Genomic DNA, 17,988 nt, shown 5'->3' with positions numbered 1-17,988 from the left:
CTTTAAGCCACTCCTCATAGGGCTTGTTCTCCAGACCCTTGATCATTTGAGTGGCCCTCTTCTGGACACATTCCAGCTTGTCAACATCTTTCTTCAATTGTGGTGCCCAGAATTGGACACAATATTCCAGGTGTGGTCTAACCAAAGCGGAATAGAGGGGTAGCATGACTTCCTTGGATCTAAACACTATGCTCCTATTGATGCAGGCCAAAATCCCATTGGCTTTTTTTTTTTTTTTTTTTTTTGCCACAGCATCACATTGTTGGCTCATGTTTTTAAAGTGTCATTAGATTTATTACTATTAGATTTATTTATTTGTCGTGTCAGAGCAACCAGTCCATTATATTACATTTCTAACAGAACAAAGCAAACAAACAGAAAAATACACAACTTGTGAGTTTGGTAGATGGTTAAATGTCCTTTGACCAGTATCTGGCCACTTGGAGTGCTTCTGGTGTTGCCAGGATTATAGATAAACAAATTACTAGAGGAGGCTTGAATAAAGTTGTAATTTCCAACCATTTTTAGTGTTCTGAGTCCCAGGAATAAGTGTTTGGACCTGCTCTTAGGGCCTGTCAGAGTTGACCAATTCCAATGTAAGTATCCTGGTTTATTTATGTATCGTGCCAGGAGCAACCAGACATTTGTATTACATTTTTAACAAACAAGCAAACAAACAGACAAAACACAAAGTTTGCAAGCTTGGTAGTTGATTAAATGTCCTTTGACCAGTATCTGGCCTCTTGGAGTGCCTCTGCTGTTGCCGCAAGGAGGTCCTCCATTGTGCATGTAGCAGGGCTCAGGTGGTCTGTGGTTTGCTCTTCTCCAAACTCGCATGTCATGGATTCCACTTTGTAGCCCCATTTCTGAAGGTTGGCTCTGCATCTCGTAGTGCCAGAGCGCAGTCTGTTCAGCGCCTTCCAAGTCACCCAGTCCTCTGTGTGCCCAGGGAGGAGTCTCTCGTTTGGTATCAGCCATTGGTTGAGGTTCTGGGTTTGAGCCTGCCACTTTTGGACTCTCGCTTGCTGAGGTGTTCCAGCGAGTGTCTCTGTAGATCTTAGAAAACTATGTCTAGATTTAAGTCGTTGGCGTGCTGGCTGATACCCAAACAGGGGATGAGCTGGAGATGTCTCTGCCTTGGTCCTTTCACTATTGGCTGCGACTATTTAACTATTAGGTTAAAAGACCTAGAACAGGCATGGGCAAACTTGGGACTTCTTGGATTTGACTTCCCTGGATGTAGAACTTTTGAACTTCAACTCCCACAATTCCTAACAACCTACCCAAAACGCCAGGCTCTAGTTTGCCCTGTGTAGACTCACCACTGAAGCTGTTGAAGATCCAAAATGGCGCCTGGTTCTCTCCTCCAACTCCTCCTCTTCCCCCCCCCCGCCTCCCTCCGTCGCGCGAGTCTCCCGTTGCCGTGGAAACCAAACCGGCGGGCTTCCTCGCGCACCGCCAATGGGCCGTGACGCGCATGCGCCTCAACGGCGGGGCATATATAAGGAACCCCGGAACCCGCATGCGCACGAAGACGCTCATTCGAGAGAGAGACACACACACATAGAGATGTCGCGGTACGGCCGTTACGGCGGAGGTGAGCGGGTTCCGGACAGAGGGGGGAAAGCGGCCTCTTCATTCTCAGCCTGTCCTCTTTCGGTGTCACTTTGCTTCTCCCTCAGGAGTGGGTCGCGGTCCTCTTTTTCGAAAGAGAGGCCTTTCAGTGTTTGCCGCCACCGCCGCCATCTTGCACATGTCTGCTCGCGCTGAGGGAGGCTGGGCCTGCCCATTCGGGTGTATTATCGTTGCTGTTATTATTATTGCTACGTACGGATAGCAACCCATGCTGTTTCTGAGTCGCTTGAAGGGAGGCCGCTCGTTTACTGAGAATGAGAGTTAGGGGGAAATGCTAGCGGGGGGGGGGGCTGCTTTTTGAGGGAGGGAGGAGGGCGCATGCGCGGTGGCACGAGCGGGAGCAGCGCGCGGTGGTCAGGCTCCCGCGCTGGCGCCGAGTGTAAGGAGCAACGAGTTCTAATTGCAGGGAAGGGAGATCCCGCCTAAACATTTCCTGGAATACATAGAACACGCACGGGCAAACTCAGGCCCTTCAAGTGTTTTGGACTTCAACTCCCACCATTCCTAACAGCCTCAGGCCCTTAGACTACACTTAGATTTGAGGTGTTCATTTAGATCAGGCATGGGCAAACATGGGCCCTCCAGGTGTTTTGGACTTCAACTCCCACCATTCCTAACAGCCTCAGGCCCCTTCCTTTCCCTCCTCAGCCGCTTAAGCGGGGGGAAAGGAAGGGGCCTGAGGCTGTTAGGAATGGTGGGAGTTGAAGTCCAAAACACTTGGAGAGCCAGAGTTTGCCTATGTCTGGGTTATAGAGAACATGGCGTTGCTTACAAGTGATTGATGGAAAGGTATATAAGGCCAAGATCCTGCAGCAGCCAAAACCTGGTTCATGCTGATGGTAGCTGAATATACTGTACTGTTTTTGACTGCAGATAGATTAGAGAGATGAATTTAACAAGATTAGAGCAGGGGTCCACAAACTAGGGCCCGGATACAGCCCTCCTTTAAGCACCCTACTATTGAACCAATCCTTTAAGCAGCCTCCCCCTTCCCCTCTCATGATCCTAAGGCAGTGCCTCCCAATTCGTGGGACCCCAGATGCACCAACTCCCAAATATCCCAATAAATTGGCTGGGATTTCTGGGAGCTGCAGGCCAAAATACCCAGAGACCCACAGGCCGAGAACCAATGACCCAAGGTGCTGTATGACTGGTCCTCCACTAGCATCCTTTTATGGCCCAGCCTCAGGAGACAGCAGGTGTTTCTGCTTGGGCCTTGCCTCAGCCAGGCAGTCAGGGCCTGAGTCTGCAAGGAGCCAGTCACCAGGGGCTGAGGTCAAAGGCAGCCTGCAATGGACAAACACTGCCTTCTCCTCCAAGCTCCCTGCTGCCGATGTTCTTTGGCTGTCTTGGATGGTGCTGTATCTATTGTGAGAGTTGAAGTCCAAAACACTTGGAGAGCCTGAGTTTGCCTATGCCTGGGTTATACAGAACATGGAGTTGCTTACAAGTGATTGATGGAAAGGTATATAAGGCCAAGATCCTGCAGCAGCCAAAACCTGGTTCATGCTGATGGTAGCTGAGTATACTGTACTGTTTTTGACTGCAGATAGATTAGAGAGATGAATCTAACAGATTAGAGAGATGGGCCCAAACTATTTTATTTATTATTCATTTATGACATTTATATGCCGCCCTTCTCACCCCAAAGGGAACTCAGAACGGCTTACAAGTAAAAAGTAAATACAATATATTATATTATTGTCATAGCACAATATTAATATTATATATTACATTGTACTATAACATTATACTGTAATATTAGTAATATTGCATTTAATATAAAATATGTAATTATAATATATTATTAGTAGTATATTGTATTACATTATAGTTTTATCACTATTATATGTATTGTCGAAGGCTTTCATGGCCGGAATCACTGGGTTGTTGTAGGTTTTTTTGGGCTATATGGCCATGTTCTAGTGGCATTTCTCCTGACGTTTCGCCTGCATCTGTGGCAAGCATCCTCAGAGGTAGTGAGGTCTGTTGGAACTAGGAAAAAGGGAGTTTATATATCTGTGGAATGACCAGGGTGGGACAAAGGACTTTTGTCTGCTGGAGCTAGGTGTGAATGTTTCAACTGACCACCTTGATTAGCATTTGATTGCCTGGCAGTGCCTGGACCAATCTTTTTTTGAGGGGTGATTAGATGTCCTTGTTTATTTCCTCTCTGTTGCTGTGCTGTTGTAATTTTAGAGTTTTTTTTTAATATTGGTAGCCAGATTTTGTAAATTTTCATGGTTTCCTCCTTTCTGTTGAAATTGTCCACGTGCTTGTGGATTTCAATGGCTTCTCTGTGTAGTCTGACATGGTGGTTGTGAGAGTGGTCCAGCATTTCTGTGTTCACAAATAATATGAAAATAAAATAAAATAACCTTTTTTCCTAGTTCCAACAGAGGCGAATGCAGGCAAAACATCAGGAGAGAATGCCTCAAGACGAGGGGTCCTCAAATTTTAAACAGAGGGCCAGGTCATAGTCCCAAAAATTGTTGGAGGGCCGGATTATAATTTGAAAAACACATGAATGAATTCCTATGCACACTGCACATATCTTATTTGTAGTGCAAAAACACTTTAAAACAATACACTAATTAAAATGAAGAACAATTTTAACAAATATATACTTATTAGTATTTCAGTGGGAAGTGTGGGCCTGCTTTTGGCTGATGAGATAGGATTGTTGTTGTTGTGCGCTTTCAAGTAGTTTCAGACTTAGGTTGACCCTGAGTGAGGGCCGGGTAAATGACCTTGGAGGGCCGCATCTGGGCCTCGGGCCTTAGTTTGAGGACCCCTGCTCTAGACCATGGCCATATAGCCCGAAAAAACCTACAACAACCCACTACTTCATTTCTGTCCTGCTCTTCTCACCTTTCAGGGGACTCAGAGGGGTGTACAACATGCATCTAAGCAAAAATTCAATGCCTCATTATACAAATCCTATAAAACATAACATAAAATCACTAGAACCAATAAGCATATAAATAACATTTAAATCCATTAAACATATTAAACCATAATAACTCCATACACAAATAAAACATTGGCCCAATCCTTTAAGCACCCTACCATTTTAATTTTTTTGTCGTGTCAGGAGTGACTTGAGAAACTGCAAGTCGCTTCTAGTGTGAGAATTGGCCGTCTGCAAGGACGTTGCCCAGGGGACGCCCAGATGAATTGATGTTTTATCATCCTTGTGGGAGGCTTCTCTCATCTCCCTGCATGAGGAGCTGGAGCTGATAGAGGGAGCTCATCCACCTCTCCCCGGATTTGAACCTGTGACCTTGCCGGCACAGGGTTTAACCCACTGTGCCACCGGGGGCTCTTAGCACCCTACCATTGGACCAATCCTTTAAGCAGCCTCTCCCTTCCCCTCTCATGATCCTAAGGCTGCCTCCCAATTCATGGGACCCCAGATGCACCGGCTCCCAAAAATCCCAATAAATTGGCTGGGATTTCTGGGAGCTGCAGGCCAAAACACCTGGGGACCCACAGTCCAAGAACCAGTGACCCAAGGTCTTCTTCGCTCTCTTGAATGGTGCTGTATGACTGGTCCTTCACTAGCATCCTCCTTTTATGGCCCAGCCTCAGGAGGCAGCAGGTGTTTCTGCTTGGGCCTTGCCTCAGCCAGGCAGTCAGGGCCTGAGTCAGTGGAACTATGGAACTCTCTGCCCCGGAGTGTGGTGGAGGCTCCTTCTTTGGAAACTTTTAAACAGAGGCTGGATGGCCATCTGTCAGGGGTGATTTGAATGCAATATTCCTGCTTCTTGGCAGGGGGTTGGACTGGATGGCCCATGAGGTCTCTTCCGACTCTTTGATTCTATGAGTCTGCAAGGAGCCAGTCACCAGGGGCTGAGGTCAAAGGCAGCCTGCAATGGACAAACACTGCCTTCTCCTCCAAGCTCCCTGCTGACGATGTTCTTTGGCTGTCTTGGATGGTGCTGTATCTGTTGTGAGAGTTGAAGTCCAAAACACTTGAAGAGCCTGAGTTTGCCCATGCCTGGGTTATACAGAACATGGAGTTGCTTACAAGTGATTGATGGAAAGGTATATAAGGCCAAGATCCTGCAGCAGCCAAGACCTGGTCCATGCTGATGGTACCTAAATATACTGTACTGTTTTTGACTGCAGATAGATTAGAGATGTGAATCTAACAGATTAGAGAGATGGGCCCAAACTAACAAACTGAAGTTCAACAGTGACAAATGCAAGATACTCCACTTAGGCAGAAAAAAATGAAATGAAAAGATACAGAATGGGGGGACTCCTGGCTCGAGAGTTGTCACATAATCTAATGCTATTGCTCCCTCAACGTTCTTGTCCTAGGAGTACACCCCCCTTGTACGAATGTTTGTCTATTTCCCTGCCTCTCTATAAGTTCTCCCATACAAATCGTTCTGCCCCTTTATCTCACCCTGAGTTTTTAAAATCATTTTATGTACATGCGGCCCGCTCACTGTCATTATGTTTGGTTTACTGCACTTTTTATGTTTTGTTTATATGCTTTTATGCTTTATACTTTAATGTTATGTTGATTATTTTATTGCAATTTGTATTTTATTGTACTGTAGTTTGTTGTTTGGGCTTGGCCTCATGTTAGCCTCTCCGAGTCACCGTTGGGGGAGATGGTGGCAGGGTATAAAGTTTATTATTATTGTGTGTGAAAAAGATCTTGGGGTCCTCATGGACAACAAGTTAAACATGAGCCAACAATGTGATGCAGCAGCAAAAAAAAAAAGCCAACTGGATTTTGGCCTGCATCAATAGGAGTCTAGTGTCTAGATACAGGAAAGTCATGCTGCCCCTCTATTCTGCCTTGGTTAGACCACACCTGGATTATTGTGTCCAGTTCTGGGCACCACAACTGAAAGGAGATATTGACAAGCTGGAATGTGTCCAGAGGAGGGAGACTAAAATGATCAAAGGTTTGGAGAACAAGCCCTATGAGGAACGGCTTAAAGAGCTGGGCATATTTGGTCTGAAGAAGAGAAGGCTGAGAGGAGAAACAATGAGGGCCATGTATCAAGATGTGATAGGAAATCATAGGGAGGAGGGAGTGAACTTGTTTTTTGCTGCCCTGGAGACTAGGACGCTGAACAATGGCTTCAAACTACAAGAAAGGAGATGCCATCTGAACATTAGGAAGAACTTCCTGACTGTGAGAGCTGTTCAGTAGTGGAACTCTCTTTGCCTAGAGTGTGGTAGAGGCTCCTTCTTTGGAAGCTTTTAAACAGAGGCTGGATGACCAACTGTCAGGGGTGCTTTGAATGATTCAATAAAAAAACCAGCAAATAAAACCACTACAGATGGCAAAGAGCTGGGATAAAACCTCCCTCTTGTTGGACTCAATTTCTGCTTGCAGGGGGATCTGAAATAGTACAGCACTTTTTACTATTTCATAGAACTGCAGAGTTGGAAGAAACTCCAAGCGACTCAGTTTAAGCGCTGAGAGGGGAAAGGGAGGGGCCTGAGGCTGTTAGGAATTGTGGGAGATGAAATCCAAAATACCAGGAGGGCCAAGTTTGCCTGTGCCTGCTTTACCTCGGTGTTCAGGTCATGGAAAAATCTGGCAACATAAAAAGGTTTTTGAATGCCACACAAATGTATTGGCAACAATGTACAGAGTTTACATTGGACTCGCAGAAATGCTTCAGCTAAGAGAAATAAATCTGTCTTTTTAAACAGGCCTTGCAAATACTTTCATAAGCTTTTGGGTTTAACACCTATTTTACATAGTTGAGATCAGGGACAGAAAGGGGGTTGCAAGGTTGAAAAGTCCATTCTAAATGATCTGATGTCTAGAAGTCAAGCCCTATTCAAAAAGGAAGCGGAGTATGTAGTCTGTGGGGGGGGGGGGGGGGAGGCTGTGACAGGAGACAAGATTTAAATATTTGAGAGGATGTCACATTGAAGAGAGGGAAAGCTTTTTTTCTGCTGCTCTAGAGACTAGGACACAATGACTCCAGTTTGATCCAGCCCTGAAAGCCTTCGACAATACATTGAAATGTATTCAAATTGCAGGAAAAGAGATTCCACTGTAAGAGCTTTCTGAGTGTGAATTCAGGCAGCAATCAGCCAGGCTTTGAAGCTGCAAGGCCTTAAATGCTAATTTTGCTAGCCATTTGCAAAATTCACATGCCCCAAACAGACAAAAGCCTTTCTCGCAGTCTGGACTTTCCACAGATATATAAACCTCACTTGCTAGTTTCCAACAGGCTCCTCAACCTCTGAGGATGCCTGTCATAGATGTGGATGAAACATCAGGAGAGAATGCTTCTGGAACATGACCATACAGCCCAGACAACTAACAGGAACCCACTGAAATCTCCTCTGCCAGTTTTAAAACAGTTTATATGGTCACCTGTTGGGAGTGCTTTGCTTGTGTCTCTCCATCGCAGGAGGTTGGACTGAATGGCCCTTGTGGCCTCTTTCCAGTTCTATGGTTGTAATATTGTAGTGTGGAGAAATCTCTTTTGGAGTTTTTTTAAACAGGAGGAATGAATTTGACTGAATTCCTGCATGGCAGGATGGGGTTGGACTGGAGGGCCCTTGGGGATCTTTTTCAAGAGACTAAATGGCTTTGATTCTATGCCAAAATGGGTTTGGATAGTAAAGGCGGGTGAGTGACTCTTTAAAAAGGCGGACTAGATTGTGCATTTCCTGTATGACAATATGGAGTTCAAATGGATGGCCCTTGGAGGTCTTTTTATCTACAGACTGATTAGGGTTGTGCATTCCTACATGGCTGAATAGGATTGGACTGGAACTCCCTTTTGGGAGGGGGCGGTCTTACAAGTTTGTGGTTCTGTGTATGCTAGAGAACCCAGTTTTCTGACTTGGTCTAATGAAAAGGGAATTTGACTGTGGAACCAGTGCATATCATCTAAACCAGACGGACCAAATGGGGACTTAATGTGTGAACCACCCTGGTCCATGTGCAAATGGATAAGGGGAGCCGTTTGGAGAGGGGAAATATTTCTCCTGCATTGTCCCCCAGGAAAAGGGAAGGAAGCTATCCTATGGAATATAATTTCCTCTCATTGTATCATAATGCATAGAAAGTTGGAATTGGCTTCTTTTTTTGAAGTGCATGGTTTCATATGTTTACATGCAAATGTAAATGAGGAGTACATTTGAGATCTTACCTAATGGGTTACAGGGAAAATTGTTGTATGTTCTGGGTCAACTTTTTTTCTGAATCTCTGGGAAGTAGTCTTTCCAGCAAAATACCTTTAGGAGCATATTTGTTCAAAAGAGAAAGTGGAGAGTATCCTTGACAAAAATAAATTTTCCAGCACTATTATTAGTTATGCTGCTGCCTTTTAAAAGAACCTGATAGAATGGGTTGCCCTTATTTATTTTTTTGTTTGTTTGTTTGTTTAAAACTTTTATATCCCGATCTTCTCTACCTCTGCAGAGGGACCCAGACCGGCTAACAGCAATGCTAACACTGAAAATCTAAAACATAATACACAACATTTAAGTTACCAATACATACATTGTAAAAGAGCTTACAGCATCACATACATTATCAGATCTAAAGTTACAGCTTCATAGTGTTCTTTTCTAATTACAACTTTTTTTTTCAGAAACCAAAGTGTATGTTGGTAACTTAGGAACTGGTGCTGGCAAAGGAGAGCTGGAGAGAGCTTTCAGCTACTATGGGCCATTGCGAACAGTGTGGATTGCACGAAACCCTCCGGGATTTGCATTTGTTGAGTTTGAAGATCCTAGAGATGCTGAAGATGCAGTTCGTGGTCTAGATGGAAAGTATGTACAAATGCTAATTAATACAAGACAAATATATCTTTCCTGTTAGTGACTCAATATATTAAGCACAGCTATTTTCAATTGTAGGGTGATCTGTGGCTCGAGGGTTAGAGTGGAGTTGTCAACTGGTATGCCTCGTAGATCTCGCTATGATAGACCTCCAGCACGGAGACCATTTGATCCTAATGATAGGTGCTATGAATGTGGCGAAAAAGGTCATTATGCTTATGATTGCCATCGCTATAGTCGTAGAAGGAGGAGCAGGTATGTTAATATGAGCAAGTATTTTAGCAGTCTACTCATACTTTTTGTTAATAAATAATGAAATGCATATAAATGTTGTTATTATATGGGTATGTTACAATTGTTTATATTTTGTGTTATTGTTAATATGTTAATAATCAAACTGGTCAAAACCTTTCAGGTTTCTTCGTTTGAGTCAGTCGCCTTGATTCAGAATGTCACGAGCCTTAAGATTTCATGCTGAGGCGCCTTGCAAATCCGACAATTAAGATTCTCCTAGACCTTGAGGTGATCAGCATAAGAGGCCAGATCCCCTCGAGCCATCTACACCTAGATCCACCTTATTCTTTAAAGGGCAGAAAATTTGAGACGGTGACCGCCGTAACCGTAAATTTGGCTTTCAATTTGGGGGCCCCCTCCGGTTTAAAAAGAGGAACACCAGATTGACCACATTCCCACCTAGAAAAATCTTCTTGCGTCAATCAAGCCTCATCTGGCTCATTTGGCTGTCAGTTTGATCGTCGTTAGATTGAAGAGAACACCTAGATGCAGCGATCGGCTATAGATACTTCTAGATCGTCTAGATCTGCTAGACCTTGGGCCAAAGAGGGTCGACCTGCAAACTTGCAAGGTTTATTTTAAATATGCATTACAGTGTTTTATATTATAATGTAATTCTAAAATGTTAATACAGTTTAATCTTTTTGTAGGTAGTAAAAATACTCGAGACAAATAGGCCCTGATTATTATTTTTCAAATTATTCACTAATTTTTAGATATCTTATATTTTGGGTTCGGCAAAGGCTCATGAGCTGACTTGTAAACTTGTAGTCTAATACTTGTTATCTCTAACCTAAAACTAGGTCACGGTCTCGATCTCATTCAAGGTCCAGGGGAAGGAGATATTCTCGCTCACGCAGCCGAAGCCGTGGCAGGAGGTGAGCATCTAAATCAGTACAGCAGGTTTTCTTTCTAGACTGGTCCAAGACAGCCTCATTGTATAACTACAACTTGTTTTTCTAGATCCAGATCGATCTCAGCTCGCAGATCTAGATCACTTTCTCCTCGTAGATCCAGATCTGTCTCGCCACGCAGATCTCGCTCGGGTTCTTTAAAGAGATCAAGGTAACTGGCCAATGTATTTACATAATGTGGTTTTCCAACAGAAAAACTACAACATGAATGGGCAACTATTGAGGGCAAGAGAGCTGCATTAGCTTCCTAAGGAACTTTGCTGTATTCCTGTTATACATCTCCTGAAAAAACAGACAGGTCCTTCCACTGCTCTTTTATGGGGCGTGGGAGGCATTTTTTACCATGTGTGCAGAAGGTGAGTTGTTTTCAGCCCACAAAAAGAAGGGGTTTTTAACAAAAAGAAGTTATAGGGGCCTGTTCGTCTGTTGATTTCAAAAAGAGCCATGAAAACAATCGGGACCAAACTGCTAATAATTAATTACCCACCTCTCCTCCTGGCTCAAGGCACACTAAAAGCACACAATCATCTAAAAACATTCTACAAAATGCACACATTAAAACATATTTCTACCCAATATATATTAAAATAAACAGAACAAAGATTAAACATAAGCTGCAAATTTAAAATGTGTGATTAAAACTGGTTGGCTTAACAACAGCCAATAGAGTTGATTTTTCAGCTATCTGACCTTTAGCCTCAATTATCTGCTTTCAGTCTCATTTGTATTGGTGCTTATTTTGAAGATTTCCCTGTAATGTGCCTGATTTGGCCGTGGTTGTCCATGCCTTAGTTGCATCCAAAATGGACTACTGTAATGCAATCTACATGGGGCTGCCTTTGAAGATTGTTTGGAAACTGCAGTTAGCGCAAAGGTCGCCTGCCAGATTACTAATTAGGGCTAGCTATAGGGAATGTACTATGCCCCTACTAAAACAACTCCACTGGCTGCCGACAAGTTTCCGGGCTTAATTCAAGGTGCATATTATTATTATAAAGCTGTATACGCTTCAGGTCCAACCTATCTTCGAGACCGCATCTCTTTCTATGAACTGGTGTGGGCTTTGAGATCGGCAGGGGACTCCCTTCTCTTGGTCTCATCCCCATCTCAAGCGCAGTTGGTGGAGACGAGAGAGGACCTTCTCTGTGGTGTCTGTCTGGCTCTGGAATACCCTCCCAAAAAGGATTAAATGAGCCCCCACCCTTGACTTCTTTTTAAGCAGGCTTTTGGCCTCGCATAGGCTGAAATGGGCCTATAGAAGGTTGACACTCTGGCACTGTTGTTGTGAATTGATGGCAGCTAGTTTTAATTACAGGTGGCCTGCATTTTTAAAATTTTGTTATTTTATCTTTATGTGTGTTGGTACTGGTTGTTTTTATGGAAATGGAACCAGTCCATGTCTCATTTCATAGAAGAAGGGGAACATGATTATATACTGCATTTCCAAAAAGTTTGAGGCACACTGTGTAGCTGGTCCCTATCCTTAGCCATCCAGGTCTATTCTCTATTCAATCTATATCAACCTCAAAACACAATTATACTAAAACTAGTTGCTGATAAGCAAATGCAAAGGAATTTTTGTTTCAAGATGGATAACCTATAGGAGAAAGAGCCCTTCATCTCTGGACCTTCCTCTCCATGTGCTTCAGTGTCCTCAAACAATAAAGTCAAACAAAACCCCAAGGAAGTAAACAATGGGCAGACACAGCAACACGTGTGTTTTTATGATTTTTATGTGGTACTGTTTTATACTCACGTCCCTTTTTGTTATGTTGCACTTGGAGTGCCTTATAAGCACCCCACCCCCCGGTCCCTTTTGGGAGATGGTGATGGGATATAAAGTTGTTGTTGTTATTAATGTGGCAGCTTTTCTACAGCCTTGATTTTTAAGTTAATGCTAGAATTCATCCTAATAAAAAAATCATTAAACACTTAAGAAGCTGTTCATCTGTTGTGTATGTGCATCTTCTTTTAAATGTAGATCTCGATCCAGATCAAGGTCCAGGTCCAGATCCATTTCACGACCCAGAAGCAGGTAAACTTTTCATTAAATGTTGAACATAAACTTTGATTTTGTCTTTGCTGGTCTCTGAGGCTGAGCTCTGCTTGAGCCAAAAGGGCTTTGTTCAGTATTTATCTCGCTTAATGTAACTGGCAGATAACAAAGTACTTGTATTCCTGTTAAATTGTATTGCAAAAGCTTTATTTAAAAGCATCACATCCTTTGTGTAGATTGTGTTTATTTGGGGGTAAATTGCTTTTACTTCTGCTAATGATTATTTAATGTCATTTAATTTATATTTCATAACAGCCGTTCCAAATCAAGATCACCATCTCTAAAGAGAAGGTAAGCTAGATTTTTGTGTACAGCTAATTTTAAAGCAGCAATAATTTAACGTTTTCAATGTAGAGCCACATTGCATAGTTTTTAAAAACTCATTAAGGGAATGGGATTGAAAGAGAGAAAAGCAAATCTTGGCATTTTGGGAGGGGGCAAGGAATACACAAATTGCTCCCCACATATGAAGTGTAACCACTTCATATCTGTAAAAAATGTTGAGGCCCAAGTGTATCCTAATTTTCCAAAGGATGCATTTCCAATAAATCAAGTGAGCACATTAATCTTGTTATGTTTAATGGACAATACATGTAAATGGCTCAAAATTAAACTGAGAAGACTTGATTTTTGGCTGGGAGAAACAGCTGTGCTGCAGAGCAGTTTAGATAATTGAACAGCTAGCTGGACAGAATTAACATGTCTGAATTTTAGTTACTCAGTTTGAGTACATGTATTTACAAGCATTTTTACTTGATTTAATTTTCAGTCTTGCTTTTTCAGTCTTGATATGAGCCATTTATATCCATTCTCCATTAAGTCAGGGTAAGTATGAGTCTTGAATACTTGAAGAGAACTTGGTGGTATCTTTCTGTGGGAATGGGGTGCATGGAAACATGAGTTTGCTTCAGTATTTAATATTGTAGTCACTGCTTCAAACTAACAGTATTTTTTTAAAGGCATCCAAATAATTAGTTGCTAGGATTGAAATTACTAATGACTATAGCTACGTGCAGGTAGCATGGATTGCCCTGTAAAAACACTAATCTGTTAATTTTTTCAGTGTTTACCAAATTAATGACTGGTTACTTCTAGTGACATCATTCTTCCCTCTTTGTTTTTAGTCGTTCACCATCAGGAAGTCCTCGAAGGAGTGTGAGTCCTGAGAGAATTGATTAGAATGAGAAAGAACATGTTTGGAAGAGTTTTGTTTACGTTATTCTAAGGGATTTATTTGATGTTATTGAAAAATGTAAGCGTTTTAGTTGATCAAAACCCTTTTCTAGGACTAACGCAGCAAGAATCTGGATCTTAGTAAAATCTGTAAAGGCTGCTACAGTAGATTAGTGCACAATTTCTTATATGTAATAACATCCTGTGATCTGAAAATGGGTCTTTTTATGGGCACATGAAATAAAATGTGTATTTCTAACTTGCTGTAATGCTATTTGCTTCTGTTAATATTTGAAGTGCATGCGAAAATCAAATTGCAAACAGCTACCTAAGTGTTGTACATGAATACTGTGCAAGAATGGCTTAAAATAATTGTGGCTCCCTGTAGCCTGCCTGCTTCAAGCTTAAACATGACTTAGTTTTTGGGCTTCAGGCTACCTAAAGTTATTTAATGTGCAAAGAGGTGTTCAGGAAGCTGCTTGTTTGTCTGATTCCTTTTAATAGTTTGTATGTGTATCCAAGTTCAACTAGTTAGCTTCCAAAATTAAGTCTGCTTGTTCAGCAGGATGTTTTTTAGTCATTAAAGGCATACTTTTGTAACTGAAACAAAGCACCTTTAAGACATGATTAGATGGTAATTTTACTTGGCTTCTGTAGGATAGTAAAATAGTACTTGGTCTTTTCCTCCCTGGTGGATAGAAAAAAAACAGGCAGATGAGTCAAACCCCAGTTGTTGGACCTGAGAGAGATTTTATCTGGGGGTTACTTTTCCTTTTTAGTACTTAACAAGCATGCAATGTGGTAGCCTCATAATCTTAATCTTGGGCTAAAATTTCCTTTGAGCAGGTTTCTTGCCCCTAGCTGAGAAGAAAAAAAGCAGCTATTAAAACTTATTTTTAAGAACTGCTTTTACAAAAGATGTCAGCGGGCCTTCCTATACACTGTACAAGCCATATGCACACCTAGGTGTACTGGTAATTCTTGTTGCCAAGGATCGTAAAAGGTTTTCTTTCTTAGATAGTGGTCAACAACTTTTGTTACCTAAGTTTGCAGAATAACGAATGTGAAGAATTTATTCTTTTGAGAGTGGGAAGATGTTGAAAGCTGATTTGAAGCAGTTGCCTTTTATCATGTCTCATGTGGAAATCCCATGGTCTGCCATCAGTTCTGTAGACGCTTCTAATCAAATTTACTGCTAAATGTTACAATCACTGAAGTCTGACAATTAGATCTTGCTATCTATGTAAAAATGGATAGACTCCTGCGGGTAAAGGGCTGAGAACAGTCATTTTAATATCTCTGAAAACAGTTCTTGCTTTAAAATACCTTGATATGGATATATTTATGATACTGAATGATTATGCTGTTTCGGATAAATAAAAATGCTTTCCATTTTCTAATCAAGTAGGTTGCTTACTCACTTTCACAGTTGGCAATTAGAATTTGGGCAGAGGGGGATAGGCTGTGTCAGTTTTTAAGGCCAGAGCAAAATATATGCTAGTTGACTTTGTATTAATTTTGATTAGAAACTGCTCTTGGTGTGATCTTCACCAAGGATGGAAATTTGGGGATAATGCCCAGGGAAGGAGGATCTTGGGGTGTTCTGTTCCAGCTTAACAGTGACTTCAGGACCTCCAGTAAAATACCTGCTTGAACTGTCCTGTAACTTTTAATGGTCCCTTTAATGCTATATGAATTATGAAGTGTGACCACCACATAATAGAATTTCTTGTCTGGAGTGAGAATAATGCTCTAGTGGAGAAAAGTCCTGAAATGCATCTATAAAGCTACTTTGAAACAAATACAATTTCTCCCTCTATTAGTAGGTGGCTTTGTTTTTACCTTTCCCATGATACTAGTCCGACATGCTGTAAATAATATTAGGTGGTAGGGTATGTACATTCTTTTTCCTACATGTCTCTTGCATGCACAGCTACAGAAATATAGCCTCCATATTCATTTCAGGAAAGTAGTAGACTTTAGTCTTCAAGTAAATCTTACAAAAAATTTAAAAATACTAATGTTTTGACTCCAATCTGTTGAAAACAAGTAGAAGCTTAAATAGTTAAGCTTTCAGAGTTTCCTAGAGGGAATCTAAGTAGCATCGCAAGAGTCTTAAGAAATAACAGAAATTGATAACACAGATTTAGTTTCAACACTTCATAAAAAGCCCTGCTCTTTGTGAACATTTGGCCATGGACATGAAGTAGGTCCTTCAAATGCGAAGTACCCATTTAAAAAATGACAAGTAATAGCATGCACTTAAAAAGAAACAGGCAAGCAGTGCAGCTAACACAGTATCAGTGCTCTAACTTGGAAGTATAGTTAACAAGAAACAGGGCAGACACAGTTTCAGCACTATTGCCAGAATCTGCTTGAACTGGAACTGTGCTCCTACCTTCAATATAGGTACCTGCATCTTTAAATCTTGCAGGAAGTGTCCAGTATCTCCTTCCACAAGGTCCCCACTGGGATGCAGCAACAGCTAGGGAAATGTTGCTTAGTGCAACCTTGTCTCCCTGCCTGTGACAAATAGCTCTAGTTCAGTGGTTCTCAACCTGTGGGTCCCCAGATGTTTTGCCCTCCAACTCCCAGAAATCCTAACAGCTGGTAAACTGGCTGGGATTTCTGGGAGTTGTAGGCCAAAACATCTGGGGACCCATAGGTTGAGAACCACTGCTCTAGCTAATGTTGAACACCAAAAAAGGTGAGGATATAAACTTACGTTTATGATCTTGTCCTAAATATTTTCACTTGAAGGTGAGGTATTCGCTTGCTAGAACTTTTAACAGTTAAGCCTAAATGGCGGGTTTATTTTCCTGAGATTCAATCTGTAACAAAAAAAACACTGCAGGGACAGCTCACAAGAACATCAGAATGTGCAGAGCTAATTTAAAATTCTGAAATTCAGTGATGACTGGGAACACACCCACAAGAAATAGGCTGGAACTCAAGCTCTCCAGAGTGTTGCATTGTGCTGTAAAACCTTACCTCCTACCATTTGTGGAAATTGCCCCAATTGAAATAACTTATACACAGCTGAGGAAAAACAGCTGCTGTACAGTGCACAATGTCAGTCTAGAGCTGGGACACATCTCATGTGAAACCCAGTGGGGCTTCCTATGTTCAGCTTTGACCCCTTTTGCATCTGACATGCTACCTAGTGTCTGACGAGTATTGGACAGGGGTACATTTACTATGATAGTAGCATGTTGGTGCACTATTCAGGTATTCAACTATTTGTGCACGTGTTTTCATGTTGGCATTGTGGTCCCATGAATTTCATACTGTTTTCTTGGGTAAGAAATACTAGCATGGCCTTTCCAGTTTCTTCGTCCAAAATAAGACCTTTAGCACCTGGTATTCATTGGCACTCTTCCATCAAGTAATAATCAGGGCTTATCCTGCTAAGGTTTCAAGATGGGATCTGGTGCTTTTAGGGTATTTAGTGTTTAACCTAATACTCACATTGCAGAGGAGCAATTCTAACTAACTTACTTAGGTTCATCACTGATGTTAAATTGTAAATGAGCAATTCATTGCTACCTGTATTTATGTCTACAGAATTGCATACAAATTTTGGAGAACAGGGCTAACCCCCTTAAAATGAGCTTAAATGTTACACTTCTACCATGCCTTTCCACTTAAAGACCTCTCAAGATAATTTACATTATTTAAAAGGCAATGTGCAATTACAGAGGATCATAATTTCCATTAACAGTCGAGTAGAATCAAGGCAGTGAAAGGATCAAGGCATTTGACCATACAGTGAACAACTGGAGTCATTCGATCACTTCTTGCAAATCACACAATTTTCGCTGCACTTCTCTTAAGCAGAAAACTTGAAGGAAGTTGTGGTGCTATATTCCTCTCCTGGGTGCAGCAAAACATTTGGGAAATGAGCCTGTAAAATAGAAAAAACACATCTTTTTAAAATCCTACATATAAAAATAGCATGCTACTGAGGATTGGTCTATCAAACACCAAGGCAGTGTGCTTCAAGGTTGAAATGATAGAGACATAAGAAGCACATACCAATTTTTAGATAAAGCCGTAGTCTCATTTCCCCGTCCTCAAAATTCAGTTTATTCAAGGTAAAGTACTGAAAGTATTTCAGTAATGACTTGAGCCCCAAGA

General features: G+C 41.8%; 3 protein-coding genes across 5 annotated transcripts in view; 1 reads left to right on the top strand and 2 right to left on the bottom strand.

Annotated features, from left to right (window-relative positions):
- The window catches only part of GEMIN6 (gem nuclear organelle associated protein 6), a 7,170-nt gene extending 5,764 nt beyond the window's left edge, over positions 1 to 1,406 (bottom strand). Inside the window, exon 1 of the mRNA XM_060754523.2 lies at positions 1,323 to 1,406. The gene's annotated coding sequence lies outside the window, so the exon portion shown is untranslated. The remainder of the gene's footprint in view (positions 1 to 1,322) is intronic.
- Positions 1,407 to 1,492: 86 nt separating this feature from the next.
- SRSF7 (serine and arginine rich splicing factor 7) lies at positions 1,493 to 14,110 on the top strand. 3 transcript variants are annotated; one of them, XM_060754520.2, is made up of 9 exons: positions 1,493 to 1,597; positions 9,225 to 9,405; positions 9,493 to 9,669; positions 10,512 to 10,586; positions 10,672 to 10,773; positions 12,604 to 12,657; positions 12,934 to 12,969; positions 13,462 to 13,503; positions 13,803 to 14,110. In XM_060754520.2, the coding sequence occupies exons 1-9, from the start codon at positions 1,570 to 1,572 to the stop codon at positions 13,855 to 13,857; spliced, it is 750 nt and encodes a 249-aa protein (XP_060610503.2). In that variant the 5' UTR covers positions 1,493 to 1,569; the 3' UTR covers positions 13,858 to 14,110. The 3 variants fall into 3 exon arrangements, with proteins under 3 accessions (XP_060610503.2, XP_060610505.2, XP_060610504.2); XM_060754522.2 differs by having other exon boundaries at positions 13,448 to 13,503; positions 13,803 to 13,859; XM_060754521.2 differs by lacking the exon at positions 13,462 to 13,503.
- Positions 13,884 to 17,988, bottom strand: part of GALM (galactose mutarotase) — an 18,465-nt gene continuing 14,360 nt past the window's right edge. Inside the window, exon 8 of the mRNA XM_060754518.2 lies at positions 13,884 to 17,755. Coding sequence (XP_060610501.2) covers positions 17,681 to 17,755 — 75 coding nt within the window. The 3' untranslated portion in view covers positions 13,884 to 17,680. The remainder of the gene's footprint in view (positions 17,756 to 17,988) is intronic.

Source organism: Anolis sagrei, chromosome 1 (assembly GCF_037176765.1).
Source record: "Anolis sagrei isolate rAnoSag1 chromosome 1, rAnoSag1.mat, whole genome shotgun sequence".
NCBI lineage: Eukaryota > Metazoa > Chordata > Lepidosauria > Squamata > Dactyloidae > Anolis > Anolis sagrei.
The sequence above is the reverse complement of the archived record's forward strand: the minus strand, read 5'-3'. Positions and strand labels throughout refer to the sequence as shown.

Coding starts and splice junctions, on each gene's coding strand:
- SRSF7 (XM_060754520.2), top strand. CDS start 1,570: ATGTCGCGGTACGGCCGTTACGGCGGAG. Junction 10,587..10,671: donor AGCCGAAGCCGTGGCAGGAG/GTGAGCATCTAA, acceptor TTGTTTTTCTAG/ATCCAGATCGATCTCAGCTC. Junction 12,970..13,461: donor TCACCATCTCTAAAGAGAAG/GTAAGCTAGATT, acceptor TTGCTTTTTCAG/TCTTGATATGAGCCATTTAT.